At 47.8% G+C, this 15,901-nt stretch overlaps 1 protein-coding gene across 2 annotated transcripts in view; it reads left to right on the top strand.

Annotated features, from left to right (window-relative positions):
• Positions 1 to 15,901, top strand: part of DLEC1 (DLEC1 cilia and flagella associated protein) — a 1,790,999-nt gene that overhangs the window by 1,756,310 nt on the left and 18,788 nt on the right. For both annotated transcript variants that reach the window (XM_069647686.1, XM_069647685.1), the window contains exon 38: positions 11,826 to 11,949. In XM_069647686.1, coding sequence (XP_069503787.1) covers positions 11,826 to 11,949 — 124 coding nt within the window. The remainder of the gene's footprint in view (positions 1 to 11,825; positions 11,950 to 15,901) is intronic.

The raw sequence follows: 15,901 nt of genomic DNA, 5'->3' as shown, positions 1-15,901 counted from the left end.
TTTCGCTGAACTGGGGTCCGGACGCCGATAGAACGAGACAATGGAGGATGAGCCCCCATGCGCTTCTTGATCAGGTTTTTGCTGCCGAACTTGAATCTTCCGTTGAAGAGTTCTTTGAGGTCAATACAGGCTCCGTGACAACGCAAGCCATTCTTTGGGAATCCTTTAAAGTATATACGAGGGGTATCGCCATTTCCAAGGGATGTGGCATTCTGAAAGGAATCCTTGCAGATAACTCTGTTAGTGAATCAACCCTAACCAACCTCGAGACCCAGTACGCTCAGGACCACTCCCCAACCACTCTTTCGGCGTTGGGCTCGGAACTGGATACGTTTCGCAGCCTTGCGGAATGAGAGATCAAATTCCTGGATTGCCCCCATTCGGTAAGGAAATATGGGGAGGGAGAGCGACCGGGCCGTATGCTGTCAAGGCTGCTCCGTCGCGAGTTCGGAGCCACCAATATTACGGCTATAGTGAGGTTTGACGGCTCACTGGTCACTTCCCCACAGGACATCAACTCTGAATTTCTATCGTTTTACACCTCCCTGTACTCGGAAGTAGACGTCCCCCCTATATCAGAAATCGACTCCTATCTGGACTGTCTTCCCCTCTCAGTCCTGTCCGATGATGCTGGCATCTCCTTGGAGAGGCCTGTCACTCCAGAGGAGCTCACTGAGGCCATTTTGTCGTTAGCATCTGGTAAGACCCCTGGCCCGGATGGGCTCCCAATGGAATTGTATAAGCAATACAAACACTCCTGGTCCCACACCTGCTTGCCCTATGGGAGAAGTTGTGCGAAAAGGGTATACTTCCCCCTTCCCTTTGGGAGGCATTGATAACAGTCCTCCTCAAACCTGGCAAGCCCCCTACCCAGTGCGGCTCAGACCGACCCCTCTCATTGATTAATAGTGATGTTAATATATACGCTAAACTGCTGGCCAACCGCTTAGTCCCACTCATGCCCCACATTATTCACCCTGACCAGGCAGGATTTGTCCCAGGAAGGTCCACATCCCTAAATTTAAGAAGGCTCTTTAATGTGATCAGCAGGGTCAACCCAACCACACAGGCGGTAGCAGCCACTCTAGACATGCAGAAGGCATTCGACTCGGTCTCGTGGAAATACCTCTGGCGAGTTCTCGAGAAATGTAAATTTGGCCCTAACTTCCGAATCTGGGTTAAGCTACTCTATACCGCCCCTTCGGCTAGAGTTCGCACAGAGGACAGGTGTTCCATCCCCTTCCAGATATCCAGAGGGACATGACAGGAATGCCCGTTTTCCCCGCTAATCTTCGCCATAGCCATTGAACCTTTCGCCAACATGATTCACCAGTCACACTCTCATAGGGGATTATGCACAGCGGGCCAATCCGATATAGTTTCCCTCTATGCTGATGACGCTCTCCTGTACATCCGCTCCCCGGAAACCAACCTTACCCCTATCCTTACGGACGTTGCCCGATTTGGAGACATTTCTGGACTGAAAGTAAACTGTTCCAAATCTATATTATTCCCACTTACAGACTCCACGCAACCCCCCCCCACCCCCTTGATTTAGGGGGATTCACCTGGTCTCAATATAGCATCACTTACCTGGGGGTGGTAGTCTCCCGGCACACGACGAAGCTGCACGAGGACAATTACCAGAACTATCTGGCGAACCTGGCCATAAAAACTTCCAGTTGGACTAGGCTCCCCATTTCACTAGCAGGTAGGATTGGAATACTTAAAATGGTAGTATTACCTCAACTCCTTTATCGTTTCACCAATTTGCCTATATGGCCAGGGGACACATACTTCAAATCACTACGTCATATCAGTAACACCTTCCTATGGCACTCAGGTGCAGTCCGCCTCAAACTCTCTACGCTGACCACCCCCAAGGAATTAGGTGGGCTTAACGCCACAGATTTTATTAAATACTGGGTGGTAGCTCAATCCCAATTTGCCTCTCATTAGTTTAATACCACCGACCCCCCCCCCCCACATGTCCGGTTGGAGAAACTGACAGTTTCTGACCGGGTGATTGGTTCCCTTATCCTTAAACCCACACCTCCCGAGCCTGACTCCGCAGACCCCGTGGCTAGCACATCCTTAGCATTAGCCAAACTCTGGGCTATGGTTGATAGACCACACCCATTCCACGTGGACCTACCACTATGGAACTTCTTCCCTGATGTCCCACCTATCCCACAATCTATCGTATCCCGCTGGGCTGACGCCGGCTTCCTGACACTCCGCGATACATATGAGCAGGGCAACTTTGTTGAGTGGTCTGAACTCCCTCCTTCCCTCAAGTGTCGGCCCACAGCGTGGCTACAATACTCCTCCCTCCGGAGGAATCTGAAATCCAGATACCCTGATTTCCCCACGCTACCGCCTGATGAACCCATAATTGCGGAACTCTGCTCTTACTACTCCTTCAAAGGAAAGGTGTCAAAACTCTACTCCCTATTGCAGACTAGAACACCCCCCGCCTTTACTAAGTTGAAACGCAGCTGGGAGGAGGATCTTGGGGTCGAGATCACTGATGAGAGGTTGTCCCGAATGTGTGCTCGCACCCACGATGTATCTTATAACTCGAAATTTAAGTCAATACAATTTAAGGTGCTGCACAGGTATCATCATACCCCTAAGAGACTACATCGTATGTTTAGCGACTCCTCTCCCAACTGCCCCAGGTGCGGCACTGATCAAGCATCTTACATCCATATGCTCTGGCACTGCCCTCACCTGACCCACTTCTGGACTGAGGGCTGCTCTACGGTATCAGACATATTGGAGCACACTATTGCCCCCACCCCACTGCACTGTCTCTTCCATGACTTCCCCCAGTTGTGGCGTGACTCGAAGAAACTGGCGGGTCTCTGTATGTTGCTAGCGGTCCACTGCATATTGTTATGTTGGCTCCGGCCCTGGGCACCTACCTACACACAGTGGCTTAGAACAATTACATGGGCACATGACACGGAAGAGGCCTGGAGCGCAATGCAGCACCCACATACAAGGCCAAGAGACATCTGCCAAAAGCTCCGGGAATACATGTCTGCCTTGTCTTCTCCTTCAAACTCTGCTCAGTCCTCTCCTGGTTGCCCTTAAAATGTGACTGCCCTGTGACCTGTGTCTCCTTTGATTCAAATACCACTGCTTTGCCTGTTACCTGATCCCCCTGACTCTCTACAGACAATTCAAGGTATACTGTTGAAGATATATGTTACTTGTTATCGCTGCTGGTGCTGTGTGGCCCCCTCTGTTTTCCCGGGTGTTGTCAAGTCAAATAAATAAAGTTTTTTAAAAAAAGAAGAAAGAAAATACTGTGAATTCCACTGATATTCAAACAAAGAGGCCTTACGATCTCAGGTCACAGCTGGCTGTGAGTCGCAAATATTTTGGAAGAAGCTACTACAAAAACAGCGGTCGCTGGAGGACATTTTGGCTTTGGCTAATATGGAAGCGGCGGTGGAGTCCCAGCTTGACAGTTTGGGAAAGATCACCATACAGCAAGAACCTGGGGAAACAGACGCCATTAACAAACTTTTTACTGCAACAAATCCACCAGGCAGACGATCTGAAGCCACGTATTTCCAGTGTGGGTACGAATATCCCCACACGGGCGAATGCCCTGCTCTGGGATAACAATGTGCCACATGCGGGAGAGATTACCACTTCTGGGCTGTCTGTAAAAATGCACCTGTCAGCACACCTAGCAGGCGACCCTTTCAAGAACGATGGAGAAGCACACGGGCAAGCCTGCCAGGCAACGAACATGACGGTGAACCCAGAAGTCAAAGGCGGGAAGAACAGGAACACCGAAACTCCTATACTCGAGATGACCGTTGGGCCTCTGACGGCTCCAGGTGCAGCGGCAGGAGAAGATTTGTCTGCTACATAGAGATGAGATCTCCATCGAGCAGCGATTCCCACAACCAGTCACCCAGCACTACTGGGTCATTCCCGTAAATATTCAGCGGCAAGTAGAGGAGGAGATAGACATACTCTTGCAACAGCAAGTGATCGAACAGTCACCACCCCCACACCGTGGGTCTCGCCCATCGTCCTGGTGCCCAAGAAGTCGCCGGACGGGTCCATAAGACTATGTGTAGACATGAGGAGACCCAATGAAGCGATTGAGCGCGAACGACACCAAGCACTGAGGGTCACCGACATGATACACTTGCTGCACAGAGCAAAGGTATTCTCCAAGCTGGACCTCACAAAAGGGTATCACCAGAACGAGATCGCACCCGAGTCTCGATACATCACCACGTTCGTGACACAGCGGGGGTTGTTTCAATAAAAACGACTCAGTTTTGGCATCTCATCGGCCGGCGTGATATTTCAGGAGGAGACTCATAAGGTCATACGACACGTACCCAACTGCCTCAACTATTCGGACAACGTCCTGGTGTTTGGGAAGTCCAAATAAGAATACGGCATGGCCCTGCACAGTGTGTGCTCCGCGCTCGAAGCCGCAGGCCTACCCTCAACAAATCCAAATGCGAGTTTGGCAAAGGCTCTCTTCGATTCTTCGGACACATCTTTTCAGAAAGAGGAATGCAGCCCTACCCTGACAAGGTGGCAGCACTCAGCACCGCACAACCTCCCCAAAACACGTCTGAACTGCATTCCTTGCTGGATCTGGCCAGCTATTGTTCCAGATACCTCAAGTACTATGACACAGTGAGCGACCCGCTTCGACTACTCACCCGTAAAGACCAACCTTTTCAATGGCCAAGAGACTGCCAGAGCACATTTGAAACGATTTGCAATGACATTGCCTGACCAGAGGACATGGCATACTTTGACGCAGAAAGAAAGACCAAGGTAATAGTTGAGGCCAGTCCCGTATGGCTTGGATTATCCTGACGCAGAGAGACCCTGCTGATCCCTCCAATGTATTCATAGTAGCCTATGCCAGCAGATGCATCACAGCTACGGAACAGGTGCACTCTCAGGCCAAGAAACAGTTGGGCAGTGGTGTGGGCCTGTGAGTGCTTCCACCTGTTCTTGTATGGGAAAGCATTCATGGTCATAACAGACCATCAGGCTCTCCTAACAATATATGGGGACCCAAAGGCCAGAATGCCTCCCAGGATAGCCAGATGGGGTTTGTGCCTGCAGGATTACAAGTTCGACATCAAACATTGCCCAGGCAAGGAAGAAAATCCAGTGGACTACCTATCCCGCTACCCGACATGCCCGACGCACAGGAGGCATTCATCGCAGATGCGTATATTAACTATGTCGTCCACCATCTACAGCCACTCCCAGTGGACTGGACCGACCTTACAGCCGCGTCTGAGCAAAACAAGGCCCTCACCATCGTGACCCACTGCATCAAGTCTGAAAGAATTGCCCATCTCAAACATCAAGCCAGATATTAGAGTGAGTCGGTACGGGACGACATTCGAGGCTTCGACCTGGTAAAGGATGAGCTATCCATCGTGGATGACACTATCGTCCTAAACGGCTGAAAAGTGATCATTCCAGAGGCACTACGAGAGAAGGTAGTCAGGCTGGCACACAAAGGTCACCGGGGGTGGTGTCAAGGAAGCGCCTCTTCCAACAAAAGGTGTGGTTCCCCAAACTGAATGCCATGGTGGAGGAAATTGTGGGTGGATGCCCAACATGCGCGCAGGTGGCTCAGCCTCCACAATCCCAACCCACTACAAATGTCGCCAGTCCCTGAAAATGTGTGGGAAGAATTAGCGGTGGACTTCTTCGGTCCCCTTTGCAAGGGCACATTTTTCGTGCTGATAGATGAACACTCCCATTTTCTGGACGCTCAGCTGCCTGAGAGCACGTCTGCCACATGCGTAATCCCGGTGCTGGATCGCATGTTGTCGTCCTATGGAGTCCCAAAAGTAATAAAAACAGAAAACGGCCTGCCATTCACTAGCCAGGATTTTCAAAACTTTGCAAGATACATGGGGTTCCAGCACAGGAAGATAACTCTGCGCTGGCCTAAAGCCAACGGTATAGTTGAGAGATTCATGGCAAGCATCAAAAGGACACTGCAGATAGCCACCATCCTCAACAAACCCTTTGAGCAAGCACTCTATCAGCTGCTGCGAGAATACCGACACACCGCGCACAGCACTTCTGGGGTTTGCCCCACGGACCTAGTGTTTCGCAGACCCGTCAAGACAAGGCTACCAGAAGACCCCACCGAGCCCTCGCCAACAGTGCTCAAACAGCAAGGGAGAGACATAGATCGGGAAGAGACAAGCAAGATGAAGGACCGAGCTGACACCAGATGGCGTGTCCAGGAATGTACCATTGAACCAGGAGATCGGGTACTGATACGCCAACCCAAGAGTCGGAAGGAAGACCCCTCTTTTGCACCGGAACACTTAATCGTGACCCACAAGAAGGGCACAATGATCACAGCCAGTGGGGACAGACGACCATCCATAATGAGGAACTCGTCACATTTCAAGAAGGTCATGGCCTCCCCTGCAATCGGGTGGGAGCAGACCCACGACAGTCCAGACTAGAGGCATTCAGATGAGTCCTACCTCGGGGACGTGGAACAGTCTGAAGAAGAGGTCGGTGTTGGGAGAGAGCTCTCGTCCCCGCCGATGATGCGCCCCTGCACAAGGCCTCAGAGATGTCGCATGAAGCCCCAGAGACTGATTGAGAAAATGGGCTGATAAACTGTGAGTAATCTGTCCTCCTTAAAAAAAAAAAAAAAAAAAAAAAGGGTGGGAGATGTCATGTCATTAGCACAACTGATAAGCCCTCCCACATCGTTATGTGGGACGGCCCGTGTTTGGGCTTTGACCCAGGGAAGTGACGCTGCGGTTCCGGAGGTGGGCGGTGAGGGAAGGCAGTTCCAGGTTGATTGTTAAACGAAGAAGACGTGTAAAACCAAGCTCCATGTCTGCTCCTTATTCTCACCGGAGGTGAGACAGCGTTTGCAGGAAGGACGCCGGGCAGTCCCCGGCTCCTTGGACCTTCACAGACATGAAGCTGGAAAGGGAGAAGGAGGCTGGAGAGAGAGCCAAAGGAGAGGAGTTTAGATAGAAGGGATAGAGAGGAGGCAGTGGTGAAGAATAAATTGCGCATCATCATCTAGGGGAATGGAGAGAGTAAGAAAGAGGGAGAGAGAGAGAGAAAGAGAGAGAGAGAGAGAGAGAGAGACATACAGGAAGCAGAGGAGAAGGAGGAGGAGGAGGAGGAGGAGGAGGAGAACGATCAGACTCTGTAAGATAACCAGAAAAGGGAACGGAGACAGAGGGGAGTGAAGGAGGATGGCAATGATCCAACAGGAGCCCAGACATTGTTCAATGGGTGTGAGAACAGACCAAAAAGAAATGCAGGCAATATAAGCTGGAGAGAATTGAAGTGAGGTTGGGAGGAGTGAGCATAAGGCGGAGCATCTAAGAGGTGTTAGTGAAGAAGAGAAGTCAGGAAATAGAAATCTCCTTAGGAAATAAATTGTGCCGGCTCATTGAGGCAAAAGAAGGTGGGGTTTTGAGGAACAGAGACAATCCCCCCACCTGACGGAAGACCAGAATATGTTGCCTGCCCCTGGTGAAAGATTTGGAGTTTGGCCAGATTACACTCTGACCGCTTCCATGTTTTTATGAAGGGCTAATTTGCAAGCCCACCGAGGCCTTCTGCCCCAGGCAAAAATTGTTCTAGATAACCATGATACACCAGGCCGAGAAGAAGCAGGCAATATCTAAAGAAACAAGAAATCAAGAGACTTTCTATTGCATGGAGAACATTTATTTGTACCCAGAAACGTTTGCTTATGTGGAAGCCTTCTTGTGTTTGTTGTCCTTTCTTTAGTTGGCCTCTTATAGTGATCCACAGTAAGTGGATTATTCTTAAATTGACTCATTGATTCTGCTTGCCTTCGGGACACAGTTCGGTGACAGTCCGAGAGCAGCAGGTGTGGGTAGGGTGGGGATGTGTTAGAGCTAAGGATGTGGTGATCCATGCATTGAGCAGCTCCCTTAATGTTAATGTGGTGGAACTGTTGCTAGCAAGAATACAGGTGCTTTGTGTTTCTGCTTTTTGGCTCAAATGTGTGTAGTGTAAGCATACCAATAATTTAAAAGGTGAATCTATTAGTTGGAGGGGGAGACATGGTTTGGATATATGATCCAGCAGAGTTAACGTCTGCTGTTGAGATGACAGTGAATGTGCCTGCTATGGAGCTCATGTTGCTCCGGGGTTTAACATTAATTAAAGGAGTACAAGCCTTGCGTAAGGCTTTTGCGCTTTTCATCCACGTCACGCCCCACTTTCATTAATTTGTATTTTGGAGGAGCGGATCCTAATTTATGATTCCGACGCCCCTTCCCCTCCGCCATACAAATACTCGAGCATTTGTGCCATCATGTATTTTCATGCTGGCGATTGCTATGGAGCCTGCTGGTGCATTGCACCAGCAAAAAGCAGACAGTCTCCATAGGAATCCGCTGTAAATGCCACCTGCCATGCGTATATGGCAGGCGGCATTTACTCACTTTGTATGACTGAGTGCAATAGGACGGTGCACAGCATGTACCCCGCTTTTTTACACTCCCCTTTTGCACCTCGCCATGCGAATGAGGACACAGCGGGGACCTGTTTACTTGAAAGTGTAAACCTAACAGGCCCCCACTGTATCTTTACGGAGACTTGCAAAAGGAGCTCCTATGTGTTCCCCGTTGGGATGAGGTGTTCTTACTACTGTGTGGTCCATTCTGTGATGATTGTGGTGTGGTTCAGTGTTCTTGATTTAAACTATGGGGGTCATTTTAAATGAAATGGTAATTGCACGCATGTGACGAGCAAGGCTTACACTTTTGTTGTACTGGTCCCCTGGATACAATTTAAATCACTCTCAAAGAGGAGTGTAAAAGTAAAGAGTAAAGCAAGGCAAAATCACCTTTACTCTTTACTTTTACTCTCCGCTTTGAGAGAAATAAAATATTGCCTTCAAATATTCTTATTCGTATTTTATACTGCCTGCTCATTAGCAGGTGTTTATTTTCAATTCAGTTGGAATCCATTCCTTTTACGCATGCATGAAAATCTCATCCAGGCATAACATGAAGTGCTCTGCTGAGACCGACGAGGAAAGCAAAGCGGAGGTGTTCCCTCTGCTTTGCTGCCTTTCTACATCTTAGAGCAACTGGAAAATTAGTTGAGCAGAAATGAAAGCATAAAGCTATTTTCTGCTTTCATTTTCTGCACCAGACTCCACATTCCCCCCATTCTGTGCAGTTGTATTTCATGCGTTTTGTTTGTGAGGTTGGAGCTATGATGTTTGGTCCACGTTTGTGATGGATATTCTGTTTCTCTTTTAATATTTCTTTTTTATTTACATTGCAACAGAATGTATTTCTGTTTCACAATTCTGTTGTTAAAGTCTAAGGGGTCTGGCCTTTGGGATTTTCGTATCTGTGATGGCTTGTCTGAATGATTCCGGTGGCTCCTAGTGCCACTGCTACCAAGCCTGAGATGCTCGTGTGAAGTGTTAGAACTTGCTTGTAGTGTCCAATGTATGCTGTGGCATGTCCAATATATGCCAATATGTCACTGTAGTAACACACGTTCATCCAGGCTTTGTTCACCAAATGCCAGTTGTGTCACTGAACAACATTTACCTGCTGGCTGTGTCCAACATACGCCAGTTCTGACGCTGTAAAACATCTTAACTCTGGTTGTGCCAATGTACCCTTTAAGCACATTATATCGACAGTCCAAAGTATATGCCAATATGTCCTTTCATAAATACTTTGCTTTGACTAAAGTCCCCCCTCAACAGAACACCACCCTTTCCCCCGTGCACTGCCCTAGCCCTTCTTTCCTGGCTGACAGGGATCGCCCCTCTTATCCCCCAACACATACAAATACACACAAACATACAAGTGTGCACACACCACATATGCACACGCATACGTGTAAGTGGGTACACATTCATACAAATGCAGATGTGCACACAGCTAGTTTTACACTTAAGGGGAAAGATTATTGACCTTCGCGCAGCCAATAGAAGGACACAAGAAGAGCATCTAAATAGATCCCCCCTCCCTCATATCCTGCTGTTGGACTTGCTCCCTTTCTCCTATTACTGTCTGCAGGGACAGCAGCGCTCCAGGTCTCCATCTGGGACAGTGCCCCAAATGAAGGCCTGCAGGGTCCCTGTCCCTGCAGGCCGTAGGGTTATTCTGTCATTGAGAACGCTCCTGTTGTATGACAGAACATGTGCCGGCCTATGCATAATGGTAGGAGCTGCTGCTGCACCACCACACCGTTATATGCACATATCGGCCGCCACTGGGCCTAGTGAGAAATTACCTTTGACGTTGCAACCCATTATTCACGAGCTGTTTCTAGGAACCCAGTTGAGCGCTGCACCAGTAAAGGGCAGGAGCGGGGTCACAGTATCCACAATGGGATACTGCCTGAGATTCTTGGGTAGATGACTTTCGTCTGAAGGTGACATGCCTCCATCTGTGTCATTCAGGGACAACAGGGACCCAGTAGAACATAGTAAACGTGTTTGCACGCATTTACCATCACACAATAAAGTGGTTTATAAAGCATTTTTTTTAACTCTAGTTTGCGAGGGCAGCTCAACAGGGCAATCATACATTCTTTAAACCTAGTTCTTCCTTCCCCTATCAGTAACTAGATTCCCGTCCCCTTCTCCCAATCTCTCGCCAAGTGCCAGAAAGCTATGCCGTGAGACCCATGATCAGAGTAAAGGGGGGAGGGTGCTGGGGGGATATGGTTACAGCTTGCAGTGTCAAAGAGGTGGTTCGCTTTTGTGACAGAACCTCTGCTTGCTCCTTTTGCTTTAAGCACATTATGCACCCAGTCAAAAATAAATGCCAGCATTGCTATGTAACACATGTTCTTGCTGCTGTATGTCCAAATATGTGCCAGGATTGCCTTTGATAAATATATTGCATTGCTCAAAGTCCTCTCCCTGTGTGCAACAGTAGCAGATTACATCTCCCATCCCCCATACACTGGCCCTACACCCTGCTTCCCTGATACACTGGGCGGGATGCCCCTTTCCCGTAACGCACACAAATGCTGCAGTACCTGGCTAACTGCTCACATACAAGCTGCAGACCCTCTGCAGGTCGGCACCACTATGCCCCCACTCTCACCCGCCGCCCTGCGCGGATGCATTTCCGGGCAGGCAAGAGCTCCTTGCGCCCCTTATACTCACTGTCCCTTCTAGTACTCTCAGTAAGGAAACCTAGCAGCCACACGGGTTGGACTCCGAGGTAGAGAATTCCAACAGCAAAGCTTTCAGAGAGGGTGTCTCCATATTCCTGCACTCCACTAGAGCACAATATAAAAAGGCCAGTGCACACTGAATAAGACTTTCTCCTTGTTATATCCCCAGGCAAGTGGTCTGAGGCACAGTCCACAATGTTGTGATTTACAGGGAAGCTCTGTTCCAGAATAGTCTTTCTCCCCTGCCCAGTCAGGAGAAATTACACATTTATATTGCTTGTCATTACTCTAATTGCACACTTATATTTTTACAAGCTTTGTAGAAACACATATCTGTATAAGGCGTATGTGTCACAGCCACTTAGACTAAGAACCCAAGGGAATGCCTTGTACATATCATTTCTTAATACATTATTGAATCCATGTGTCAACAGTGGTCCTTGCTACTGTGCCTGTGCGGGTGCACAAAGGCGAACCTCGTGCACTGTACTTCTCATGTATTAAAGGACTTGCACTCGACAGCTACATACGACTTATACCGACAGGGAAACAAACTTACTCTGGTAACTCCATGAACTGACTTACAGATGTCCCTTAATGAACTACTGATCAGATGTTCTCTTTTGCCGCAGACGAACAAGAAAGACACAGTCAACAAGAAACGTTCAGCCTCTGCCCTACTAGGGGAGTGCTCGAGGCACACGTAGCCCACGTTTCGGCGAGCAAAGAAGCTCTACTGATCAGTTTCACGGCAAGGTAATGTATTACTCTCAAACAATGCGCCTGTGTACTTGCTTGTGTAGCATCGCTCTTGAAACACTTGTGTATAGGCGCGTTACAAAGGCCTTATCTTATCATATATCATATATATCCTTCAAGCTTTAGAAGTCTTTTGGCATTTCCCATACAATTGACTTCATTACGTGGGAATACCGTATAAAATGGTGTTATAATTAATTCAGCACGGTCTGCCTATTGATAGTGTCACTTCAAATATCACGCACGTGTTCGATACTGTCGACCCACAGGCAAACGAGCATTGGCCAAGCCAATAGTTCCATCTGTACAGGCATTGCTTAAGCACGAGTCGGGCATGGGCACCATATGCCCAGGCTTTGACCCCATTTCTCAACTATGGTTATATTATGCCCATGGAGTGCAAATGTGTGTCACACATTGCCATCATACAGAGAAGGAATTGCACATTACAAGAATCAGCCTAGATGTCAAGGTACCTACATCATGCTAGGTACTCACATAATGCACCTTTTATTTCCATATAATTGCCAATTGCTCACATCATATGCTATTTATTGCATGCGAGGTGCTCCATTCAAATGGTAGATAATCTCATCATGTCCCCCTATGCCACGTAATGTCTTCATATTCTGCAAAGTTGGCCACATGTCAAGCCTGCTTGGATCTACTTTTTAGGCTTCAGAGGTTGGCAAAATACATACCATTGGGAGGGTCCATAACTGGGTATTAAAGAATTTAGAGTAGCACACAGAAAGAAGCGTGCTCACACTGCATCCCGTACTCGGGGCACTCGTTACCTCATACATGCAAACAAACATCCTGAACAGCATGCCATGGGGATAGGAAAGATAGACACATTACAAAAGAATTAATTGTGGCATAATGAAATCAAGGGCCACTTTATGTGCTATCGTCAAATATTTCTACACTGTGCACAAGATTTTAGGCTCAAGGATTTTGTCAAGTGACCACGGACACAGAGATGGAATGTCTTGTGATGATCGGAACAGAGATAATGGCAGGAAAAAACATGCTATAACTGCAACTTGCGAAAAGCAAAATACATAGTTCGAAATGGATGCTTATTCTACTCTAAATGCTTTTGGAGATTTTTGTCTTCATTGTGAATTTGAGGTGTTTAAGAACAGACTAAATCAGTGACTCACCCCCTGAACTGTGCCTGAAATAAACATTTAATGAGTCTATCAATTATTGCATAGAATTCCAGAAAGACACATTATTTGTTATTCCTATTCTTTCTTATTTAGGGTAATTGCTCAAAGTGTTACACTTGTGGAACCCCATGTTATTTTTAAAAGGCCTGAACAAGAAAGCCAGCCACTCCAGAAACAAAGAGCCACATAGCGCTGGCCACAGCCCAGGAGCTTCAATTAAAAAACAAAAAAAGATGTAGTAATTTTGTTAAGGGGTAGGAAGGGAGACCTCGGGGGTCGCACACCCCGATTGACATCCCTGCAGTTTCTGCTGTGATCTATGAGTTCCCAGGGTGCACAGACATTATTTGGATCCCTCAGAAGTAGTGTGGTCCTTATTTAGGAGTCAGATCATGCATACATTTGGAGATTGGTGCAGGAGCTCCAAGTCTCAGCTGCTCATCACTGCATCGCTGGCCACGCCCCCACTCCAGGGCTTATATTTGACCAGGACCTATCCTTGCAACCTCATACCAACTAGGTGATAAGAGTGTGAAAGATATGCAGAGTTTAATAATCATTTGCAGATGGTGGACTCCCAATCCCATACATCTCAGGCAGTTATAGCCCCACTTATATCTTGCTTTGACTATGCAAACCCTATCTGCTTTGCCACCCCCTAGTTTTTCTAAAAAGACTTAAATGACTGCAAAACGCCACATCCAGTCTTGCAAAGACTTCATGCAGGGTACAAATGTCCCCAGTAAATAAATGTACCCTGTATGGCACACAGGGATTTTTACAGTTCTTGCCTATCATTTCTTGTTTCTTGTCTTCTGACTTATCAGCCCAATATACTGCTAAGATCTGCTTCAGCTAACTTAATGAGGATTCCTTGCATTAACAAAAGACATTCTTTTTGGTGCCAAGGTTGTGGCATATACTTCTAGCCCACACCAGATATATTCCGGTTCACCTACATTTTGCTAACAGCTAAAAAACAGACTTTTTTAAGACTTCTCATTCCTAACATCGGTAACCCCCTTCTAGCGCCATAAAGCCATTTTGGCAATTGGTGAGCTTCACAAATTGTAATAACATAACACTGCAATGTTCAGCGAGGTGGTCAGAATTCCCATTACTCACTTATGCCCCTTTAACCTGTTTCACCTCTTAGAGGTGTAGTGCGCTGAATAGAACCTGGTTGAGTAGAAAGAAATTAATCATGGAGATGAAACCACTGGGAATTCAGGATGCATCCTCAGAAGTCCTGAGAAACATTGATTCCAAGAGAAACTGGCAGCAGTTGCATCATGGCTAAGAAGAAACTATAGAAGCTAGTGATGCCGAGGGATAGTACAGGAAATCGTGAAGATCATTTTTTTTTTGGGTTGGAAGAAAGACTTCGGGAGCAGAGAACCTCACCTCAGGAAAGGCAGAGAAGTGCTATCCTGACAGTCTGAGTTGTATCTTAAGATCTCGTAAGTGTTGACTAGAGGGGGAAGGAACATCAGCCTGTAGAGATGGAAGCCCCAAATTCAGGAGAATCCTTGCTTCCATATCAAGTTGTATCAATTTCAATTGTTTTTCTCTCACCCTTCCAAAACCCACTGTTATTTTTAAGTTCGGTGACGAGTTCAGTCTACCGCAGTTCTTGCTGAGCGTGGCTGATGTGAGGAGCTGCTGCAACAGACTCCTGTTTTTGCTACTGCCACTTTAATTCCTGGGCCGGCCTACATATACTACACTGGAGCGCGGAGCGCGGCGCGGAGTTCGGTGACGAGTTCTACCGCAGTCCACCACGCGTCCGCCGCCGCTGCGCCGCAGCTCTTCTGCACTATTTGCCTGGTTCATTGGCTTACATCTTGCAACAAACCAAGCGCTGGAAGCCTCGTGCAGTATGGTGACGGCAAAGGAGGGCCCGCAGACCCGGCACAAATCCTTGCTGTCCTGGAGAAAAGTGCCGCAGAGTCTCCTGAAGCCCTATCGTTTTGGCTGAGTTAAATGTCCCGAATGCACTGAGATTGACTTAGAATGCGACTTGGAGGCTGTCAGTCGCTTGAAGAAAGGCTTAGTGCCTTCGTTAGCCGCCTTGTCGCTAACATTTCTGGGGCCCCCCCCGAAGGGTGGAAGACTGTGAAGACTGTCCTATCAGAAAAATTACGCAATGGTTAAGTCCAGACATTTAGCCAGTCGAGCTGGCCCCGTCATTCTCTCCTTCTGTGTATGTAGATGCCAGCGAAGTCGCGCAGACATCCCCCTTCGAATTGACTGATTCTGATCTGCTGGCAATCAACTTGCCTAACGTCCTGACACAGGATAAGGATTTATTACAGTCACCCTTGATTGATATTCAAAGCGCAGGAAAGTCGTGTGCTTTTCCGTACCTTTTACCATCGGATGGGAGGTAGGAGGTGCATGGCGCCAATAAAGTTGGAAGTGGTGAGATCCCTACAGATATAAAATCTGGGGAGGGTGGGCTCTCCGATCCTTCGTTATCAACGGATCAAGTTTCCACTGACCTTTCAGCACGTGAAGCACGGCTGACAGCTCGCTTGAAAGCAGATTTTCTATCCACCTATGAACGCCTGAATGCCAGTTTTTTACAAAACCAAACTGTGCAAAAAAACAAGTTGGAAGCAAAGAGAAATAGTCGTTCAGTGAGCTTATCCCACAATTCCACCAACTTATCTGAAACCTCGACGTTGTCTTGTACACGCAATCCTTGCCAGCAAACATTTTGTGAAAGCGTCGAGTGTTCAGGCATCAACGAAGTTGAGACAAGAGCCTTAATG

Source organism: Ambystoma mexicanum, chromosome 2q, assembly GCF_040938575.1.
Source record: "Ambystoma mexicanum isolate Mex_15411 chromosome 2q, UKY_AmexF1_1, whole genome shotgun sequence".
In the NCBI taxonomy this organism is placed as follows: Eukaryota; Metazoa; Chordata; class Amphibia; order Caudata; family Ambystomatidae; genus Ambystoma; species Ambystoma mexicanum.
The sequence above is the reverse complement of the archived record's forward strand: the minus strand, read 5'-3'. Positions and strand labels throughout refer to the sequence as shown.